The 24,630-nt window shown below is 36.9% G+C and overlaps 1 protein-coding gene across 1 annotated transcript in view; it reads right to left on the bottom strand.

Moving 5' to 3' along the window:
* LOC110288786 (complement factor H) overlaps positions 1 to 24,630 on the bottom strand; it is a gene marked incomplete at both ends in the record, with an annotated part of 35,534 nt that overhangs the window by 8,054 nt on the left and 2,850 nt on the right. The window contains 5 exons of the mRNA XM_021155040.2: positions 790 to 969; positions 1,056 to 1,238; positions 1,971 to 2,144; positions 7,731 to 7,907; positions 9,000 to 9,182. Of these exons, the coding sequence (XP_021010699.2) occupies positions 790 to 969; positions 1,056 to 1,238; positions 1,971 to 2,144; positions 7,731 to 7,907; positions 9,000 to 9,182 (897 nt within the window). The remainder of the gene's footprint in view (positions 1 to 789; positions 970 to 1,055; positions 1,239 to 1,970; positions 2,145 to 7,730; positions 7,908 to 8,999; positions 9,183 to 24,630) is intronic.

Here is a 24,630-nt window from a genome sequence, read left to right as displayed (position 1 = left end):
ACGAAGTTTGGGTGTCTGAGCTTGGAGAACCAGTATAGGTGCTATAGCCAAAGGAGCTCTATGTTCCCCTGGCATTAATGAATACCCCAAACTCCAATCAATCGTAAAGACTGGACACCAGGGACCGTGCTTCAAAAATGACCAAGATCATGCTAAGAAAACCTTCCATTTCAGACGAAAGAGAATGTAGACACCAAGATGCTTTCAGCTAGTCATTAAGATTGAATCACCAAAAGAATATGGGGAATCAGTGCAGAAGTGATATATGGGACAACGCTTCCCATCCAGTCCCTGAGTTCTACATCTGATAGCAGGGAGGATGGTCCTAGCTCCAGCACATGGACTTTAGAATGCAGCCTGTAGAATAAACACAAGCATTATAGCTGTACTTAGGGAAGAAATGGGAATAGGAAACGGGTGATTAGCTGACTTTATTTCTTAGCTTTTCAAGACTTGAGAGGAGAGTCTCATACAATAAAGGAAATGATATTTTTGTGCCATAGTCATATCTACTTGTGTGTTAATATTCACATTTCAGTCCCATGAAAATTCATAATTAACAACTAGATTTATCTTAAGGTAGTGAACAAAATTTTATAGATTATATTAATTATTTCTGTTCTTTTGTAAAAATACATCAAATTATAAACAACAAAAGTTTGGATTCATATTATTTAAGACTAGATATTTCCAAAAAGACTACTAACTTCAAAAGTATACAGTAGTAAATATTTCTAAAATACAAATATTAACCTTTATAAAGTATCCATTTTATGCATACATACTTACCAACACATTGAGGAAGCTGGGTCCACTTTCCACTAATGCAAGAAACTGACCCATGTCCAATCATTGTGAAGGTTTCTNCACAAGTGAACTCCACTGAATCTCCATGGTGGTAGGGAGGGACGAAAAACTTGACAGAGCCATGTTCAAGTTGAGGAATGTCTCCACATATTCTCTCCTCCTCTGTAGATGTTTCACAAAAATGTATTTTTGATAAATGCACCACTTCAAATACAAAATATCTTTGAAGTATTGATGTTTTTACTTACCAACACATACAGGCAAGGTTGTCCACTTCCCATCAACACACTGGATTTTATTGGGTCCCTTAAGTAGGAATCTAGGTTTGCAATTATATACCACCACCTCACCATGGCTGTATTCAAGTCTTTTTGTTTCATTAATTTCCCCATTAAGAATTTCAAGAGGTGGTGCACATGATGCTACTTGACCTGCTGCAGAAATACTGTATAAATATAAATGAAAATGTCCATCTTACAGTCTAAATTTTAGTAAATGGAGAAATTTAAAGTTTACTCACCATATCACTTTTTATAAATCTTTTCTAAGTTAATGGTATTTACACTAGATTTACACTTCACAGCTATAATACATTTGTTGAAATAGTATTGCAAATGTANTGAAGGTGGAAGAATTTTTGGTAAACCTGACAGCTTGAAGATACATGCAAATCACACAGTAATTTTTATGTTGATTACAATGATTTTCCCATTGACTGGTACTATTTTATCATACAGTTATCACATTGTAGAAAACATCAGCAGTATACCTATTATCTATTTTAATTTGTTTAATACCTGGTGTTGAATTAATTAAAATCTGCTTTTGCATGTTTGGGCATATTCTATGCAATATGAGGGAAGGAATATGCTATAAAAGCACCAGCTCTAATGATAATTCTGACAAAATGAAAGAAACCTCTTCAGTCTCAGGCATCATGTCTGCATGCGTAAACACATTGATAACACATTTAAAGGAACAAGTTAGCTTGGCTTAAGCTCATAAATATGTGGCTGTGTATTAGTCACATAAAAAATGTCTTTCATGGATGTCAATTTCTCTGAGGATTTTTATATTATAAACATACTAGATAACTGGGGAATATTAAAAGAAGAAAAATAAACTTCTGATCCTAATTCATCAAATATGAAACACATACTGACCTTTACATATAGGGAAACTAGGAGACCATCCAAAGTGGTAGCATTGCACTGAATCTGGCCCAACTCTGTATCCTGAACGGCAGGAGAATTCCAACAAATCTCCAACTCTGTATTTTTCTTTTTTGGGAGAAACGACTAGTTTTGGGTCTAGAGTGGGAATGCTGCATTCTCTTTCTTGAAAAGCAAGATAATTAGAATATACAATTAATCACTGATAGGTAGGTTTATCTATTTCATGTACATTCACAAGGAAATTCAGTAACCCTTTTCCTTACCAAAAAAAAAAAAAAATTTGCATACTAGCACTAATATAGCCTCTAAATCAATATGGTATTCTCAGAATTATTAGAAAGTGTAATATGTTAATGTCAAAACTGATTTTAAAACATCAACTTACTTTCACTGGATCTAATTTGCTGCAGATAAATATTAATATGAAAGTAATAACTTTCCTATTCTTACAACATAAATTTGTTTCCCTCAGATTTGAAATTAGTGTCATACAATTTCTAAGACATATTAAAATAATTTCAGTTTAATTTGTGGGAATGACCAACCAATGATTGGTTCAGGTTTTTTTTTCCTCCAATGTTCTATTAGGTATTTACTTCTTATACATTTCAAATGCTATCCTGAAAGTCCCCTATACCCTCCTCCCCATTGGTTCAGTTTAAGAACCATGCAGTGTTCCCAGCACTCGGGAGGCAGAGGCAGGCGGATTTCTGAGTTCGAGGCCAGCCTGGTCTACAAAGTGAGTGCCAGGACAGCCAGGGCTACACAGAGAAACCCTGTCTCGAAAAAAAAAAAAAAAAAAAAAAAAAAAGAACCATGCAGTGAGAGACAGCCATGTCTGACACTACCTTGAAGGCCAGCAATCAGAGGCTGCATAGTTTAAAAACCTAGATGCCCCACAACTGAGGAATGCATAAAAATGTGGTATATTTATAAAATGATATATTACACAAGTTGTTTAAAAAATGTCATCATGAAACTTGCAGGAAAATGATGGAACTAGAAAAAAAAAAAAAAACTATCCTGAGTGATGCAACCAGACCTGGAAAGACAAAAATTATATGAACGCTTAAGTAGTTATTAAAGATTAAGTAAAGGATAATCATGCTACAGTCCACAGACCAAGGGAGGCTAAGTAAGAAAGTGAATTAAGTAAGAAGGATATCCCCCTGGGAAGCGGCAATAGAATGAGTTTTGTGGGTGAACTGGGGACAGCAGGGAAATATGGTCCACAGACACAACTAAGGAGGAATCATAGAGGCTACAGAGACTGGAGCTGCAATCAAAGAGCCTGCATGTGTCTGTGCTCCGTCCTCTGCATACAAACTGTTGTTTATCTTGGGCATTTTGTGGGACTCCTAATAGGGNGAATGGGAAATGTCTCTAATTCTTTTGCCTGCTCTTGAGACCAATATACTACTTGGTTGCTTCATCCAGCCTTGAAATGAGTGTTTTTGTCTAGTCTTATTGCATCTTGTTATGCCATGTTTGGTGGATATCAGTGAGTCGCATGCACTTTTCTGTAAGGGGAAGGGAGGAACAGTGAGTCTGGTGAGAAGGGAACGTGGAAACTGGGAGGAGTTGAGAGAAGGGAGGCTGCAGTTGGGGTATATTGTAAGAGAGAAGAATAAGTAAAAATAAAAATAAACAAAAGTAACAAAAACAAAAGAAAAGACGTTTGGGTAGTTAGAATTCCTGTTGTAAGATAGCTAACAGTTTGTTTTTTGCTTTTGTGAGACAGGGATGAAGTGGTCGTTTTACTAGTGTACAATGGTAAAGATGGACAATTGGGAGTAAAACACTTTCTTTTTTTCAGCTGTAGATTCCGTAGATAATTGTAATGCACACCTTTTGGTATCCAACTTTATAAACGCCTCGTTTAACCCCTTTCTGTGCTGCTATCAATAAGAATAAATTAATTTAATCTAAACTTTAATTGAGTCAAAGTGTGTGCTCTTTCCCAGTGGAAAAAATGAATGTCACAATCCAACCAGCTATAATTATTGTTTGATTTGTTCTATCTTATTTATGTATTTTTGTTTCTTTTATTCAAATTATTTAATAAGTATACCATAATACTGTCTTAAAGTGAAAAAAAATCATTCCTCAGTTACTGTATTTATACAGAGTATGTCAGTCCATAAATTATGTCTGTTATACCCGTGTGTGTGTGTGTGAGTGTGTGTGTGTGTGTGTGTGTGTGTGTGTGTGTGTGTGTAATGTAACACTATCTAATCATATCAGTTTGCATTGCCATCTCAGTCACTCCATTTCCTCTCCTCTAATTCACATTTCCTGACTGGCCTGGAGACATTGAAAGTCCATGGGAAATTTTTGGGTAACAGTTTCTTTGAGATTAAAATACTCCATCCTTCTGGGAAGCCCCTTAAGCAGGGAGGTAAACAATTCAAAATAGCTTCAGGGAGTCCCTGAAACTGAGCAGATTCAGCAGGCTCCTCCCTACCAGAGTAACCAAGATATTAAGATTGCTGAGAATCACTCAGACAAGCAAAGCTGAAAGGAAGGAGCCTAGACCACCCTAGATACAAAAAAATAGATTGACATCATACCAACTTCCCAGAAGAAGCAGGGTCCTACCCAGATCTGGAAGGTACGTAAAACAGCTGAATCACTTGGAAAAAAAAACAAAAAAACAAACAGTCTTCAACCTATTGTGTTGCCTACAAGTTATGTAATATGCTCATCTGTGTTTTTGTGAGCTGTCAGCCATAATGGGTAGGCTTTGGGGATGTAGCTGTCTATGAGTCATTTATTTTCCTATAAGAAATCCCTCCTCCATATTTCTGAAATTAATAAAATTAATAAGATTAATAAAATTCTCAAGAGGCAAAAAGCAGGAGGAGCTATTCCATCTTTTACTCTACACTCTATTTTAAGCTCTTGTCCATGGAGAAAACTGTTGTCCTTGGAGAAAGCTGCTGTGCTTGGAGTAATATGGCCGCCATTCTTGGGCTCTGGGAAAGAGACCACCAAGAATTCCAAGCAGACTTAGATAGACATAACATCTATGGCCAGCTTACAGCAACAGGAAAAGATGGTCACAATAACAAGATAAGTTAAGAAAACATGAATCATTCCCAAGACAAGCTGCCCCATTTTGGATGTGTGTTATTTCCCTGACGATATCAGTTTGAATGTTAACATTCCTTTACCCATTTACCCAATCATGTCATGCCAAGGCTTGAATGCCACAGCTTGCAATTTTTTCCCTATACAAACCCTAAGCCCCTAGATCTGAGTGTCACTCTCCTTCTTATTCTATCAGAAAAATTTGTAGCCCAAGCTCAAGCTTGAATAAAGACGTTCATGGGCAAAGATGTTCATGGGCTTGCATTGGAGTTGTGGTTCCTGGTTGTCTCTTTGATTTTTGTTTTTTGTTTGTTTGTTTGTTTGTTTGTTTGTGTTTTCCAGTCTGGGCACAACTAAAGGTTCTTCAAGTTGGAATTTGGTGGTATCTGTACATTGGTGTGTCATGGGTTCCCTATCTTGGGTAGGTAGATGCTTGTATATTGCCTCATGGGAAAAATTCTCACACATGAAAATGGTAAATAAATAATTTCATATTATATTTTATTTTACATTTGACATGTTAGTCTTGACCCTCAGGCAAAGTACTGTGTCATGGAACTAATATCCCTTTCCTTACATTCTATTTTAGTATTGTATTGTAGAAAGTCCTGATTTCATAATCTTGAACTGCTTATAATCAGAGAGAAACTAATGATCACCAATTGTTTAGTTTGATTTTTTTTTAAATATGTAAGTCACTTGTTGCTGTTTGTCTGTTTATGAGATATATTCATTTAGAGTAAAAGTTCTGAGCTCATTTCCAGGTTTAAAACCTACCCAAACCTACTAATCCTTCAATCAGAAATCCCACTAATCCCTGAGCATGAATATCCACCAATCCCTGGGTTCATCTTGAAATCTCACCATTCCCCACCCTGGAAAAGTTCATCCTCTTAAACTCACACTATCAACCCCCTCCAGACCCCTGCCCCCACACAAATCATATATTTACCTGCCTCCTACTCAGTTTTCTGCAGCACTTTGGCCAAGCAGAGGCAGCCACTCCCTTACTGTAAGCCCCTTGAGGTCAGACAAGTGACCAAGCCCCACCTCTAGACCTCTATAATGGCTATGTCCCTTGAGATGCTAATGGCCAAGTTCCTTCCTACAGGGGAGAAAAGGACCCAAGATGAGCTCAAAATCTCATTAATCAATGAGCTTGTTCCAAGACCTGGTTAAAAAACAAAAACAAAACAAAACAAAAAACAAACACAAAAAAACAAAAATAAAAACAAAAACAAGACAAAAACCCACCAATCCCAAGTTGCCCTTAAAAGCATATGCAACTCCTAGGCCCCCAAAATATCCTATACAAATCAAACTCCTGCTCTCTTTGCTGCTTCACTCTGGAGCAGACACAGNTTTCTCATGTCTTTTCTAATAAAGTTCTTGTGTGAGGTTTGTTATTTGTGCTATGAATGTGCTTTTTCTTAGCTCCATGCTGCCAGTGTACCTTTCCCTTCAGTGCTATCACACCTGCACTGGAAAACTCAGAGCTGCAGCACCTCCATTGGGGAAGCATTTCCTTTCAGAGCTGTAACACAATTCCTATATAACCCAGACTGGCTTGGATTTCAAAAATGTCCACTTCTACCTATCAAGACATTTTGACAGGGGTAGAAATCCACATTTGAGTGGACCCTTGAATCTGCAAATCAAATTTCTCAGTATCTTCTACTAGTCTTTTTAAAAATATATGTTTTTCATTTGTATTGTTATTTATCCTCTACCCTCACACTGTTTAAGTTTTTTTTATATCTTTTTTCTTTTCTTTTTAAGGATTTATTTACTTTATGTATGATTGCCTTATCTGTATAGACACCTGCATACTGGAAGAGGGCATCAGAACTCATTATAGGTCATTGTGAGCCATCATGTGGTTGCTGGGAATTGAACTCATAAACTCTAGAAGAACAGCCCATGATCTTAACTACTGAGCCATCTCCCTAGCCCTCAAGTTTTCATGTCCTGGCTTCATACTTCAGTTCATAATTTTGATAGGGAGACCTAGTCTATATAATTAAGAACTTGAATAATAAAAGAATTGTCCTCTAATAAAAGATACATGATATACCCAGGCCACACAAAGGAATCATTAATTTAATGAAATTTTGGGTTTGGTTGCTTTTGAAAACAGAACTTAGTATGTAGTCCAATATACTCTCAAATTTAAAATTTCTTGATCCAGGGTCCTAATTGTTAGAATAATAACCTGATGGCATATACAACTAATAAATATATTATTTAAAAACAGATTATTATGTCAGAATGATGGCTGTCAGTGAGAGTGCTTGCCTCTAAGCCTGAAATTCTGAGTTCAATCCCTCAGACACATATGATAAAAAGAAAGAGCTGACTCCCACAGGTTCTCCGACACCTTCATGTATAATGCAGTATACACACCTCCATAAATACACACATATATGCATGTATACACACAGGATAAATAAATGAATGTAATTAAATAATATGTGCAAATATAAACATCATTGGCTTTCAAAACAGTCCTTTTTCATAGGTTATATTAAATCATAAGAAAGATTCTAGGAATTTCTATTTCTAGCATATAAATTTTTTTTCTTAAAAAATCTAATCCAGAGAAAATAGTGATTACCAAAAAAAAAAAAAAAAAAAAAAAAAAAAAAAAATAGTGCTTACCATAACATGAGGTTTTATTAGACCATCCATAATAAGTACATGTTATAGAGCCTTTGGTATGTTTATATTCATTTTCATATCCAACGCGACATTCATAGTCTAATTTGTCATTGAGCTTAAACCATGTCCTGGTATTCTTAGTTACAGAATTCTCAAATACAGGCCGTTCACAAGACTCTAATGTAAAATAAAAGATAATTTTATTTCAAATATGTCAATAGCCAATATGAGTAATTAGCATAAGAACAAAAGTCTTTATAGATTAATATATGATAACAAATTAAATACAGTATTGAAGGAAACTAAGGACACCAACAATAATATATCTTATTGAAAGTTATTAAAATGAAAGATACAATTTTATATAGCATTGATATTCTTTCTTAAACATTTATAAAATATTATTTTAGAAATAGTTTCTTAGCTAATTTTTCATATACTTATTGCACACTCCAAAAGACCAGTGAAAATGTATATTTTAGGGGAATATGATAGCCTTTTGTGAATTAACATCCTATATTTAGTAATTAAAATNACTCATAAAATAGAGAAATAGATTAGCTGAACTTAAAACAGGTATTATATCAAGGGTTTAATTTTTAGCAGTAAAAATAATCCAATAAATCCATGTCAATTACAACTTAATATAAATGAATATTACATGGGTATAATTTTAATTGCCTTTTCTTTAATAAGATCTTGTAAAATTACAGTGGCTGAAAAAATATTAGTTATTATAAAATTAGTGAATATCTTAAATCAACCTATCATTTGAGTTATGTTGAATACTTCTTGAAAAATAGCACTGGGTATTGTTCTAATGAATAAGATTAGATGAACTAATTGTTGATCCTAGAAAATATTCATTAACTGAATGTTCCAAAACAAGGGAATGTTTCCAAACACCAAAATTTGCTGGTACCTGGAAGCATTTATCAAAATATTTAAAAGATCTTTGAAGAGGGAGATGTTCTGACATGGACCTTAGCTCACAGTATCAAATACATATTACAAGTACATCACACTTTCAGGGAGTTGCAGCTCTTCAAAGATTTCTTCACTAGATTTAAAACTATAGGATATTTTAAAGTATTGAAAATGCAAATGAAAGGATACTCTAAAATGCAGGAATAAGTCAAAATAGAAAAAAAATGGTGTATATTTTTTCTTGAAGTTTACAAATTAAAAATAAGAGCCATATAAAAGGAGAATAAAATTAAACTGCTATGCATCATCAGTATAACTGAAGGAATATAATAAAATACTCACTAATGCATGAGGGTTGAGGTGACCATCCATTCTGAAGGCAAGTTATTGATCCTGATGTTTCTCCAGTATTTGTCACATATCCCTGCTTACATCTATAGGATGTTACTCTATTTAGAGCATATGTATGAACAGATTCTGAAAAAAACCCATTCTCAATTTCTGTATCTGAATCTGAACATGTCTCTAAAAGGGTAAAGAGTAAGGAAAAAAGTGAGGGTATGCACAGCTGCTTAAGGATTTACAATATTAAAAANTACAAAAGTAGCCATTAGTCATTTGTACGTGAAAACCTGAAATAATCAAAATCATTCGCATTACTAGGCCACAAAAAATAAAAATGAACAACAACAAACCTTAAGGTACATCATCATAGTCATCTGAGAATGTTTTTTTCCTAACAAAGTAAAATTTATATATTTATTTATTTATACTTATAGTATATCCTAAAATATGCTTAAGTTTTTGTCCAAATGAATCCACAATCTTACAGATTGTCAGAACTCTGGACAATGTCTCTCTCTCTCTCTCTCTCTCTCTCTCTCTCTCTCTCTCTCTCTTTCTTTCTTTCTTCATTCATTCTTTTTTTATTATTATATCTAACTACACTGTAGCTGTCTTCAGACACACCAGAAGAGGACGTCAGATCTCATTATGGATGTTTGTGAGCCACAATGTGTTTGCTGGAATTTGAACTCAGGACCTTCAGAAGAGCAATCAGTGCTCTTAACTACTGAGCCATCTCTCCAGCCCTCATTCATTCTTTTATTTCTTCTTTCAGCTTAAGAAAAATTGAATCAGTAAGGAACCTAGAACTCATTTATTCCATTGGGGTTCCTGGAGTTGAACAATGATCTTAGAAAACATATCCAAAGTTACTACAGACTCCAGGATCAATAATTTCAAGAGTCATTGTAGATGCATGCCTAAAGTAGAATGGTTGTTCAAAGATTAGGAAAAATAATGTGATTTTATTGTTGTAAAAGAATATAATAAAAGNATAAAGAAACAAAAATAAAATAGAGTAGTAGACTCAAACAATAAGGCAACATATTTCAGTAAAAATTAGCAATGTCACATTGTACAAAACGAGGAACACTGGACTAAAATTCCAGAGTAGGAAGAGATTTATGATGTTCATTATAGAGGTGCATTTGTGTAAAAGAGAATTTTTCAGAAAATAGCAAAATGAGAACTAAAGAAGAAAAAAATGGGTATTTTACTGAATTTAAGAAACAAATATTACTTTGCTCAAAAAGATTGGAGTCACTGGAATTGTGGCATAGAAAAGCAAAAACAGAGAAAATATGGAGCAGAATTCTTCATTTCTCAGTAGTCATCCTCTATCTCAACTGGCCAAATGTCAGCACAATAGCACATAACAAGACACTCTGATGGGGAATATGAGAAGAAAAACTACCCCAAAAATTAAGGTCAAAGGTTCCCAGAACACCAACTATTCAAGATATTCAAAATGGAAGATAGTAAAGATTCCTTTAATCACCACAATCCTTTAGAAAGACATCCCCCTGAAGCATTTTACTGATATTCTGAACACCCAAGTTGTACCAAAAAAGGTCGCCAAACCAATCTAAATAATTTCAAATAGAAATCAATCAAACTCAGTATTCCTATTCTGCAATTTTCCAACCCCAACCGCTAGCAGTAAGTTTTCCCAGAGCACTGCTATTTTATTCAAGAGATTGTGGGGGAGGTGAATGAAAATACATAAATTTGTGGCAGCAATTTATTCCCCCACCCAAAAAAAATTACAGACACTCATTTGTTAATGTTCACCCATTATATACAAGTATCAATAAGATAGCTACATACAAAAATCTGTGGAATGAAAACAAAAATCTGGGTGCACTCAATATTCATATAGATAAGGAGCACAGACCTATGTCAGCAACCTGAGACACTTCAGAGGTTAGGCATTTCCCCCTGGTTGAAGGATGGGGCCACCTCCCCATATCTAAAATTCTAATCCAGAATTGCTCCTATTTAAAGGAAATACAGGGACAAAGAATAGAACAAAGAATGAAGGAAAGGTCATTTAGAGACTGCCACACTTGGGGATCCATCCAACATGTAGCCACCAAACCCAGACACTATAGTAGATGCCAAGAATTGCTTGCTAACAGGAGCCTGATACAGTTGTCTCCGGAGAAGCTCTGCCAGAACCTGATGAATAAAGATGTGGATACCCAGAGCCAAACTTGAGACTGAGCACAGGGTCTCCAAAGGATGAGTTAGAGAAAGGGTTTGTCCTTCCCTCAATTTCTTTACGAGACTTATTCACCTCTTCTTTTTGGACCACGATTGTCTTCATAAAGTAGGTTTTATTGTCATTTTCTCGTGCTTCAGTTGTTTTGGAGTACTGAGGGCTTGATGAATTAGGATACATTGGCTCTTGTAGAAACATGTTGCCCTATTTGTTGTTGGTTGTGTTCTTATACTGGTTTATAAACATCTATGTTTAGAATGAATTTTATCTCTAGATGTTGATTTCTAGGTTTATGGTTGTTTGTTTTTTCCCCCCTCTGGTATCTGTTTCTTCAGTGTTCTTTGGATCTCTGTGGATGATTGAGCATGGGGCCTCCACCAGAGATGGAAGATAGACTTCTGTTGGCCTGTGTGGACTCTGATCTGGTACATATTCATTTTCTGAGTTGGAGGTTGGTCTTCTGGTAGGAATGACCTATAGTGGGTGAATGGGTATCTGGCTGAGGGAAGCAAGAGAGAAGAAAAGGTTTGTGGGTGGCTGGACTACTGGTCTACTGGTAATCATAGGCTGTGCATCATGTTTCTAACTTAATTTCATTTCTTTCAGTAGCATGTATGTATTGTTCGTCTAAATTATAGCTTGTATAGTAACTGAATTTTATTTGAAAGATAGATGTATATAGATCTATAACAATAAAGCTATTTATACAATTAGAGGACTATTTTGACTATTTTAAAATGTGTTAAATAGTGGTCTATTTGTGAAAATTTGAATGTAAGTTATTAAATTTTATAAAGAATTTATTAGAAAAATTTCTACAACTTAAACTAATAAGTGCGATGACATTGTGTATGATTCAGTCTAATAATCTAGCCTATGGTTTACAAGTATGGTTGGGATATTTTGCACCCATGACAGCAGTGAGCAAGGCTTCCAGTTGAATTGTTGAATGAATACCTTAAGGAATGTCAAGGAATCAAAAAAAGAAAAGTTGAAGGGAAAAATGTAAGTCAAGAAGATCTAAAACTGTAAATAGAAGTAATAAAGGAAGCAAAAAGTCAGGGAATTCTGGAGGTGTAAAAATTTAGATAAATAAAGTAACATCAGATGCAAGCACCACCAATAGAATAGTATAGATGAAAGAGCTATTGTAGACACAGTAGAAGAAATACATACATTGATCCAAATAAAATGCTAAATCTGAAAATTTCCTAACACAAAATAGTCCAGGAAATTGTGGCTACTATGAAAACACTGAACCTAAGATAGGAATAGAAGGAAGAGAATCCAGCTCAAAGTCTTTAGTGATTTGAATATGCTTAGCCCAATGAGTGTGGTCTTCTTGGAAAAAGTATGTTACTGTAGGCATGGGCTTTAAGACCTTCATGCTATCTGCCTAGAAGCCACTCTTCCTAGTGGCCATCAAATGAAGCTGTAGAATTATGACCTCCTCCTGCACTATGCCTGCCTGAATGCTGCCATGTTCCTGTATTGTTGATAATGGACTAAATCTTTGTCTTTATAAGAGTAGCTTTGGTCATGGTGTCTTTTCACAGTGGTACAACCCTAACTAAAACAATGACCCAGAAAATAATTTCAACAAAATCTTAAAAGAAAAGTTTTCTTACCCTAAATTAACGATTGCTTATAAGGATACATGAAGCACACAGAACACCAAATTAATGGGAACAAAAGAGAAAGATCACTCAAAATATAATAATTAAATTACTAAGCATTCAGAACAGAGAGAGAATATTGAAAGCTACAAGGAAAAAAAGAGCAATTAAGGTAGACATATTAGAATTACATATCACTTCTAAAAGAAAATATCTAAAGTAAGACAAGCAGGAATCCTTCAGACTCTAAAATATCACAGTTTCCAGTCCAGACTACTATATACAGCAAAACTTTTGAACACTGTAGATGGAAAAGGCAAGAGTTTCAATGACAAATCCAAATTTAAACCATATCTATCTAAAACACCACCCTCCAGAGGCTACTAGAAAGAAAAATCTAGCCCAGTGAGTTTAACTATACTCACAAAAACACAGGAAATAAATACACTCCCACTAGCAAAATCAAAAGACAGAAAACACACACATACACAATACCACCACCAACAACAAAATAATAAATTACATAAATGAATAATCACTGGTCATGCATATCTCTAAATATCAATGAGTTCATTTCTTCAGTAAAAAAAAAAAAAAAAAAAGACTAACAGAATGTTGAGAAAACGAACTATAGAAATGACCCCATTTGTAAAAGAAAGTTAGCAAAGATTAAAACACATCAACCCTCAGATACTGATAGTAAAAGACTTCAATGTCCCACGCACTCCAGGTGACTGGACATCCAGGGGAATACTAGAGCAAATAAATGTTATAAAGAAAATGGAACTAACAGGTATCTATAAACATTTCAATAATCATATATATATATATATATACATATATTTATGCATATATATATATACATACACATACATAATTTCTTCTCAGCATTTCACAACATTTTCTATATATTGACCACGTACTTAGTCACAAAACAAATTTCAACAGATATAACAAAATTGAAATGACCCCCCGCATCCATCCTATCAGACCACAAGAGATAAACACTGGATTTCAATAACAATGAGAATAACAAAAGACCTCCAAATTCATGAATTTGAGCAACTTTCTCCTGAGGTCTATAGTATCATGACAGTAATAAAGAAAGAAATTAAATACTTCCAAAAATTGAGTGAAAATGAATGCATAAAACATAAAAATTTATGGGACACAATGAAAGCAGTACTAACGAGAATACAAATATATATTCATACATATATAGATATATACATATCTATATGTGTATATATATATATATATATGTATATATATATATATATATATCACCCTACACAAAACTGAAGTCCAAGTGAACTGAAGACATCAACATAAAAACATATACTGAATCTAATAAAAGAGAAAAAGTGGAACTTCCTTCAACTCATTGGCACAGAAAACAAATTCCTCCACAGGACACTAATAGTTCTGATACTAAGAACAAAAATTAATGAATTGGACCTAATGAAACTGAAATGTTTTTGCAAAGATAAGGGCATCATCAATAAGACAATGTAGAAGCCTAGAGAATGGGAAAAGATATTTACCAATCTTACATCTGGCAGAGAAATAATTTCTCTTAAATACATAAAGAACTCAAGGCAGCAAACCAAATATGCCAAATGAAAAATGGAGTACAAAGCCAAACAGAGAATTCTGAAGTGATGAATCTTTAACTGTTCAGAAATGCTTAAAGAAATAATCAATACCCATAGCCATGAGGGAAATGCAAATAAAAATGGACTCTGAGACACCATCTTACACGTGTCACAATGGATAAGATCAAAGACACATGTGACTTTGATCACTGTGTCATCTTGTTGAGGATGTGCAGTGAAGGGAACACTCCAGCATTGCTAGAGGGAGTCCAAACTGGTGCAATCACTTGGAAATCAATTTCTCAGTTTCTCAGAAATTGTGAATAGAACTATCCCAAGACCCAGCTATAGCACTCCAGGGCATATACCAAAAGATGCCCTATTACAGTACAAGGACACTTGCTTAAATATGTTCATAGCAAGTTTATTAATAATAGCCAGAAACTGAAAACAATCTAGATGCCCCTCAATTGAAGAATGGATAAAGAAAATGTGGTATAGCTACACAATAGAAATACTACTCAGCTATTTTCTAAAAAGGTATGAAATTTTCAGACAATTCAATGGAACTAGAAAAATATCATCTTGAGTGTGGTAACCCATCTCTGGGAGTAGATGGAAACTTGGGATGAAGGAGGTTCTGAGAAGTCTACTGAGATAACACTAGTTGAGATTCCTTCCAGTAGGGGATATGGAGACTGAAGTGCTCATCTTCTGAAGTGGAACTTAAAGTGGAGGGAGAGGGACACCAATTCACCCACAAAACCTTCAGCTCAAAATTTTTTTATTAGATATTTTCTTTATTTACATTTCAAATGTTGTCCCCTTTCCTGGTTTCTGCCTCAAACCCCACTAGCACCCTCCCCACCTCCTGCTCACCCACTGCCACTCCCAAGCCCTGGGATTCCCCTATTCTAGGGCATGGAACCTTCCCAAAACCAAGGACCTCTCTCTGATTGACAACCAACTAGGCCATCCTCTGCTACATATGCAGCGAGAGCCATGAGTCCCACCATGTGTTTTCTTTGGTTGGTGGTTTTGACCCACGGAGTTCTGGGGGTATTGGTTAGTCCATANTGTTGTTCCTCCTATGGGGCTGAAATCCCATTCTACTCCTTGGGTACTTTCTCTAGCTCCTTCATTGGGTACCCTGTGCTCCATCCAATGGATGGCTGTGAGCATCAACTTTTTTATTTGTCAAGCACTGGCAAAGCCTCTCAGGAGACAGCTATATCCGGCTCCTGTCAGCTAGGATAGCAAAATCTATTCTCAACAATAAAATACTTTCTGGTTGAATCACCATACCTGACCTCAAGCTGTACTACAGAGCAATTTTGATAAAAACTGCATGGTCCTGGTACAGTGACAGACAGGTAGATCATTGGAATAGAATTGAAGACCCAGAAATAGACCCACACACCTATGGTAACCTGGTCTTTGACAATGGAGGTAAAAGCATCCAGTGAAAAAAAGACAGCGTTTTCAACAAATAGTGCTGGTCAACTGGAGGTTAGCATGTAGAAGAATGCAAACTGATCCATCCTTATCTCATTATACAAAGCTCAAGTTTAAGCGGATCAAAGACCTCCACATAAAACCAGAGACATTGAACCTTATAGAGGGGAAAGTGGGGAAAAGCCTCAAACTTGTGTGGACAGAGTAAAAAATCTGAACAGAATACCAATGGCTTCTACTGTAAGATCAAGAATTGACAAATGGGACCTAATAAAATTATAAAGCTTCTGTAAGGCAAAGAACACTGTCAATAAGACAAAAAGGCAACCAACAGATTGGGAAAAGATCTTTATCAACTCAAAATTTGCTCTGCCTTCTACGTATACAGGTATAAAGATGGAGCAGGGACTGAAGGAATGTCCAACCAATGACTGCCCAACTTGAGACCCATTCCATGTGAGAGAGACAACCCCTGACACTTTCAATGATACTCCACCATGCTTACAAACAGAAGCCTAGCAGAAATTTCTCCTTAGAGGCTGCATCCAGCAGTATATGGAAACAGATACAGGGACCCATGCCATGTGAAAGCAACAACCCCTGACACTTTCAATCATATTCTGCCTTTCTTAAAGACAGAAGGATAACATAAATGACCCCCGAGAGTCTGCATCCAACAGTATATGGAAACAGATACAGGGGCCTTAAGTTAAACATTAGGCAGTGCTTGGGGTGCTCTGTGGAAGTGTGAGACATAGAATTGAACGAATTGGAGAAGTCAAGAACACCACATGAAGTCCTACAACATCTACTAACCTAGGCCCATGGAGACCCAGATATTGAACTAACAACTAAAAAGCCTATCAGCACTGGATCCACTCAATCTATGCATTTGTAGCAGATGTCCAGCTTAGTTTTCATGACTTCTGTCTAATTGTGGAGGAGGCTGTTTTGGTTGTCTGCCATTGTATCCACTTCCCTAACTTGACTGCCTGGTCTGGTCTCAACGCTATTGAATGCACTTGGAACTTCTGCAACTGAATGTCCCAAGGAGGGATTCCTCTTCTCCTTAGAGTAGGAGAGAGGGTCATTTGGGGGATTTATAATTCTTGGACTGGAAAGAGATGAGGGAGGAAGATCTTGATCAAGATTTAAGTTAATTAATTAATTAACTAAAAAAACAAACTCTGTTTCAGAGTCATCATCAGTCACGATTTAAGCTGTATTAGAGATATATAGTAATAAAACTGCATAGTATTGGCATAAATACCCAAAACAGACAGGATTGCCAATGGGATCAAATTGAAGATCCAGATGTAAATTCATATAATTATGAACACTAGGTTTTTATAAGCAATCTAAAATTAAATAATGGGAAAAGGAAAGCATCTTCAAGAATGATGCTTATAAATTCAGGTGCTCCAATATCCCCTCCCACACCTCGAGACTGCATAACTCCCAGGATTTCCATCATAACCAGGCTCACAGTGAGTCCCACAAGCACAAACACCTGGCCTAACTGGGACCCATACAAAGCCCTGTATACAGGTGAATACACCCTGTCAGAGACACATATTCATTCCCGTCCACAACCCTGCCCATGGCAGACTTGGCATTCCAGCCCCCTTAACCTTCACCCTTCAGAAACAATCTGACTCTCAGGAGGTCTGCCATAACCAGGGTCACAGGACATCTGCCATAGCCTGGATGACAGAAGTCTTCCATAACTATTGACACAGCAGACCCCTCCCCGTCCCCCCTACCTAACCAATGAAAGCACTCTTTGCCTCCCAGAATACCTGTTCTAATTCAGCTCACAGATCTACACCAAGACCCAGCCATTCCCCTTTTAGGAATATACCTAAATGATGTTCTACCATTTCACAAGGAAAAGTGCTCGACTATGTTCATAACAGACCTTTTTCTAATAACCAGAATCTGAAAACAACCAACATGCTGAAAACAACCCCTGGAAACAACCATTGGAAGAAAGGATACAGAAAATGTACTATTTTTATGGGTTCCATGTATACAATGGGAAAAATACTTAGCCTTTAAAAACCAGAACTCCATGAATTTTGCTGGTGAATTGATTGAACAAGAAAATGCTAAACAAAATATTCCAAGACAAAACCAAAATCAAATAGTATCTATCTAACATTCTATCCCTACAGCAGATCCTAGAGGAAAACTCCAACAAAAGGAACGTACCTATACCAAAGAAAATATAAGATATTAAGCATCTCACAACAAGGCAAAAGGAAAGAACCAAAGCACATAAAGCTACCTACAAAACCAAATATAACAGAAAACAACAGTCAACTGTCTTAAATATCTCTCAATATTAATGGGCTTTACTCACCTATAAAGGGACATAAGTTAATAGACTGGATATGAAAACAAGATCCAGTATTTTGCTGCATAAAAAAATATACCTCAATAACAAGGAAAGACACTATCTCAGAGTAAAGGGATGGTAAGAGGTCTTCCAAGCAAATGGTCCCAAGAAACAAGCTGGAGTTGACATCATAATAGCCAATAAAATAGACTTTTAAGCAAATGATATCAAACAGGATGAAGAAGGACAGTTGATATACAACAAAGGGAAAATCCACAAAGACAAAGTCTCACTTCTAAACATCTATTCCCCAAATGCAGTGGCTCAAACATCCTTAAAAGAAGCTTTACTGAAGGAAAGACCATACAGAGCCTCTCCCACCTGTATATCAATCAAATATACAGTCACCAAACCCAGACACTATTGTAGGTACCAACAAGTGCTTGCTGACAGAAGCCTGATCTAGCTGTCTCCTGAGAGCTCTAACAGTGCCTGACAAATACAGAGGTGGATGCTCTCAGCCAACAATTGGACTGAGCAAAAAGTCCCCAATGGAGGAGCTAGAGAAACAACTGATGGAGCTGAAGGAGCTTGCAGCCACACAGAAGGAATAACAATATGAACTCACCAGTAACCCCATAGCTCCCAGGGACTAAACCACAAACCAAAGAATATACATGGAGGGACCCATGGCTCCAGTGGCATATGTAGCAGAGGATAGACTTATTGGACATCAATGCAAGAAGAGGCCCTTAGGCCTGAGAATGCCTGATGCCCCAGTGTAGGGGAGTGGCAGGACAGGGAAGAGGGGTTGGGTGGGTTGTAAGGAGGGACAGGGGGAAGGGAAAGTGGGTTTTCAGAGGGAAAACTGGGAAAGGGGACATTTGAAATGTAAAGAAAGAAAATATCTAATAAAAAAGGAAACTTTACTAAAGCTCAAAACACATATTGAAACCCACATAATATTAGTGGGAGATTTCAACACTTGGCTTTTACTAATGGACAGGTCATTGAAATAGAAACTAAAGAGAGACATGGTGAAACTAGTAGGGGTTATGAACCAAATGGGTTTAAGAGATATCTACAGAACATTTCACCCTAAAGCAAAAGAATATACCTTCTTCTCAGCACCTCATGGGTCCTACTCCAAAGTCAAACATATAATGGGTCACAAAACAACCCTCAATCAATACCAGAAGATTGAAATAATTTCATGCATCCCATTAGATCACCATTGCCTAAGGCTGGTCTTCAATAACAGCAAAAATGTCAGAAAGCATAATATACTTGGAAACTGAACAACCCTCTACTCGATAGCTTGGTCAGGCAAGAAATAAAGACAGAAACTAGAGACTTCCTGGAATGTAATGAAAATCTTGACAAATCAAATCCAAACTTATAGGACACAATGAGGGTGGTGCTAAGAGGAAAATTGATACCAATTAGTGCACTGGTAAAGAAACTGGAGAGATATTACATTAGCAACTTCACAGCACACCTGAGAGCTCTAGAACAAAAAGAAGCAAACTTACCCAAGAGGAAAGAAGGAAAAAGCCAGATTCAGGGCTGAAATTAAACAAATAGAAACAAAGAGAACAATACAAAGAATCACCAAAACGAAAGGCTGGTTCTTTAAGAGAATCAACAAGATAGATAATCCCTTAGCCAAACTAAATAAAGGTTCCAGGGGCAGTATCCAAATTATCAAATTGAGAAATGAAAAGGGAGACATAACAACAGAAACTGAAGAAATTCAAAAAATCATCAGATCTTACTACAAAATCCTATCCTCAACAAAACTGGAAAATCTAGATGAAATGGATGGTTTTCTAGACAGTTATCACATACCAATGTGAAATCAAGAGCAGGTAAACTATCTAAACAGGCCCATATGCCATAAGGAAAGAGAAGCCATTAAAAACTTCCCAACACAAAAAAGGCCAGAGCCAGATGGATTTACTGCAGAATTTTATCAGAACTTCAAAGACAACATGATACCAATATTTCTCGAAATATTTTACGAAATAGAAACAGAAGGAACACTACCTAATTTATTCTAGGAAGCCATAATTGCTCTGATACCCAAACCACACAAGGACCCAACCAAAAAAAAGAACTTTAGACCAATTTCCATTATGAATATAGATGCAAAAATACTCAATAAAATTCTTGCAGATTGAATCTAAAAACACATCAAAACCTTCATTTAACATGATCAAGAAGACTTCATCCCAGAAACACAAGGTTGTTTCAATATATGAAAATACATGAACATAATCTACTATATAAACAAACTCAAAGAAAAAATTCACATCATCATCTCCTTAGATGCAGAAAAACTATTTGTCAAAATCCCAAACCCCTTCAAGTTAACAGTATTGGAGAGATCAGAAATTCAAGGCCCAAACCTAACCATACTAAAAGCAATTTCCTGCAAACTAACAGCCAATATCAAATTAAATGGAGACATGCTTGAAGCAATCTCACTGAAATTGGGTGCAAGACAAGGATGCCCATTCTCCCCATATCTATTCAATATAGCACAAAAAGTGAGAGCTAGAACACTATGAAAGAATTGCAAGGTTGGAAATGGAGAAGAGCCTGAGGAAAAGAAGTTCCAGTGACATGCCCACAGTGGGATCCACCTCAAGGGGAGCCCTAAAGCCTGACACTATTATGGAGGCTATGGAGCACTCACAAAAAGGGAACTATCATGACAGACAAAAGAAGAAAATAAAGAAAATATTCTGAGTGAGGTAACCCATACATGAACAGACATATGTGGTTTATACTCATTGATATGTAGATATCACAAAAGCTCAGAATACCCACAATACAAATCATAGACCATATAATGCTTTAAAAAAAAGTAAGACCAAAGTTTCAAAGTATGTATGCTTCAATCCCACTTAGAAGGGGCAACAAAATAATCACAGGAGGTAGAGGGATGGAGGAACCTGGAAGATATAGAGAGTAATTAGGTAAAACTGTGTGAGTGTATGTTTGGTGGTGGCTAGTTATGGGAAGAGCCAGAAGAGAAGTCAAGAGGGTCAGGAGGATGAAAAGAAATATGCAGCAATGGGGCAGGTAGAGGAACTAGAATATCCCAGATGCCAGGGAAGGGAGAGGTTATCAAGATTCTATGGGGAAGACATTAGCCAAGATACACAACAAAGTGGAGAGAGAACAACCTCCAATAGATAGACATGGCCCCAGTTGAGGGATAGAGCCAGCAACCCATCTCAAAAATTTTAACCTAGAATTGTTCCTTTCTAAAGGAACTGAAGAGGGAAAAAAGGAGCAGAGACTGAAGGAANGGCCATTCAGAGACTGTCCCATGTTGGGATCCATGCCATCTACAGTCACCAAATCCCTACATTATTGCTGATACCATGATGTGCTTGCAGACTACAGCCTGATATGACTGTCCTCTGAGATACACTGTCAGCACCTGACTAAGACAGATGCAGATAGTCTCAGTCAACCATTAGACTGAGACAGTAGACCCCAACAGAAGAGTTAGGGCTAGAACTGAAGGAGATGAATGGGATTGCAACTTCAGAGGAAGAGCTGCAGTATCATCTAAATGGGCCCCTCAGAACTCCCAGGAACTAAACCATAAATAAAAAAGTTATACATAGGCTCCTTCATTCTAGTACTACATATGTACCAGAGGACTGCCTTATCTGACATCAATGGGAAGGGAAGCACTTAGTACTGTGGAAGCTTGATGCCTCAGATAAGGTTGATGCTAAAGGGTGAGGCAGGAATGGGTGGATGGGTAGGTGTGTGAGCAACTTCTTAGGGGCAAAATGGTTGGGAATGGGGAATGGGTAATTGGAGGGATGAGAAAGTGAGACATTTGAAATGAAAATAAATAATATAATTTATTATCAAACTAATGACAGTCCCATGGTTCCCAGAGTACTCTCTACATACCAGATGCCCTAGCATGACCAGGGTCTTAGGATCTCTGGTGAGTGGAAAACAACCTCTGTTCTAAAAGAACCACAAGTGCCTGGGGCCACCAGGAATAGGGACAGGAATCCTGCTCGACCAGTAGCTTGGGTTCCTTCAGGCAGCGCTTGTCTACCATGGTTTTGAACTCAGTGGACAGCCCCCCCAGATCCCCAGAGGAAGTATTACTTCCAGGTGCCATAGCACACCCAGGTTCTTAGAGTTGCAGGATTCCAGAATCCCAGGAGCTTGGTCACACTAGGATTTCAGCATCTCAGAGGAAGATTGACTGATAACTCTGACACCCAGAATCTCAGGATCACAAGATCCCAGAATCACAAGATCACAGAGAAAGCTGAACTCTGAGGAGTTCTGACTCAACTGGGATTACAGAAAGGACAGGCTTCAATAAGATATATTGTGGACAGGGAACACTTGCGATAATCTAATGGTGGGAGGCAAGCATAAGAACAGAAGCAACAGCAACCAAGGTTACTTGGTATCATCAGATCCCAACTTTGACACCACATCAAGTCCTGGATACACCATCACACCAGAATAGCAAGGTATAGATATAAGGTCACTTCTCATGATAATGATTGAGTACTATAAAAAGGACATAAATAACTACCTTAAAGAAATACAAGAGAGCATAGGTAAACAGGTATAAGCCCTTAAAGAGGATATGCAAAAATCCCATAATGAATTATAGAAAAACACATCAAAACAAGTGAAAGAATTCAAGAAAACCACCCAGGTTCTAAAAATGGAAGTAGAAACAATAACATAATCACAAAGGGAGACAACTCTGTAGATTGAAAACCTAGGAAAGAAGTCAGGAGCCATAGTGGGACTTCCACTGGTGGGACTGGGAAACAAAGGCCTAAAACTTTTCACCCACTACCTGTCCTGTCTGCAAAATGTGCAAGGGTGAAGGTATCTCAGTGTTTATGGGAGTGACCAACCAATGACTGATCTAAATTGAGGTCCAAACCATGAATGGAGTCCGTACTCCACAATGGGAGGATGGCCAGGAATGGGAAGCTGTATGGCTCAGAGAAATGTAGTGGTACCAAACATTACTGACCAAAAAAATGTCAATGATTGCTAATAATATTCTGCTACACGTATAGATTAGTGACTAGACTAATCATCTTCAGAGAGACTTTGTTGAGCACCTGAACGGAAACAGATGCAGAGACACACAGACAAACAATAAGGCAAAGATAAGACAACCCAGAAAAAGATGAGAAGAAAGGATTTTAGGAGACAGAAGGTTGGAGGACACCAGGAGTATATGGTAAACAGACTTAACTAAGCAGGGCTCATAGAGGTTACAGAGATGGAAGCTGTAATCCTAGACACTGAGCTGGTATTTATATACACTGTGTTTTCTTAATTTGGGCATTTTGTGGGACTCATAACAGTGGCAGAGGGAGTGTCTCACTCCTTTGCCTGTTCTTGGGATCTTTTTCTGCCTACTGGGTTGCCTTCTCCAGCTTTGATATGGCAACTTCAACCAACTGTTATTGCATTCTACTATGCTGTATTCATTTGGTATCACTAAGATGTCTGCTCCTTTCTGAAGGGAAATGGAGAAGAGCTTATATGGAGGATAGTGGAGTGGAGAGGACTAGGAGGAATGGAGAGAAGTGTGGCTGAGGTCAGGATGTATTTGCATGAAAAAGAACAATGAAAACAGAATAAAAGAAAAATTAAATTTCTAGAATTAAAACAAGCAAGCAAACAAACAAAAGCCTACAATGCATTATTCTATTGATATAATGTAGTAGAAACAAAACACAACAGGAGGAAATGAAATTTTAATACCTAGAATAGTAGAATTGAACTCAGGCTGAAGAAGGAGGGAAAAAGATAAATTCCTCAGAAGACTGGTTCTAGATGATGTTGTAGTCATAGAATCAGGCTCATCTTTCAATGCCACTGACCTGAGCACTATATATTTATGAACTGTTTCCTGAAGAAAAATGATTTTGTTTATAGGTAAGTCCTTGAAATATGAGCATAAAGCTTTCAGTTCCTTTGAGAAATTTTGAGTTACTTGAAGAAAGAAAACAAAATCAATCAGACTTAATAGGACTTTAAAAAGTAAAAAGATCTGGAACCAAGCTGGCTCCTGTGGAACCTGAGGCAGAAGCCTCTCAGGCCGGGCAGACACCTGTGCTCTGATCAGGAAGGTGGCCGGTTGTCTGGAGCCGAAAATGGCGCCGCCTCAGAAAACTACCTAAAGAACTTTACTTACATTGAGGAAGTTGTAACATATAATTTCCCCACTATCATTTTATTAAGCAAGGAAATTTAAGACATCTATTCTGTAAAAAATAAAAAATACAGAATGGCTAAGATCAAAAATTCAGGTGACAGCAGATGCTGGCGAGGATGTGGAGAAAGAGGAACACTCCTCCATTGTTGGTGGGATTGCAAG

This window comes from Mus caroli, unplaced genomic scaffold (genome assembly GCF_900094665.2).
Source record: "Mus caroli unplaced genomic scaffold, CAROLI_EIJ_v1.1 scaffold_13367_1, whole genome shotgun sequence".
Classification (NCBI taxonomy): domain Eukaryota; kingdom Metazoa; phylum Chordata; class Mammalia; order Rodentia; family Muridae; genus Mus; species Mus caroli.
This window is presented reverse-complemented; position numbering and strand designations above follow the sequence as displayed.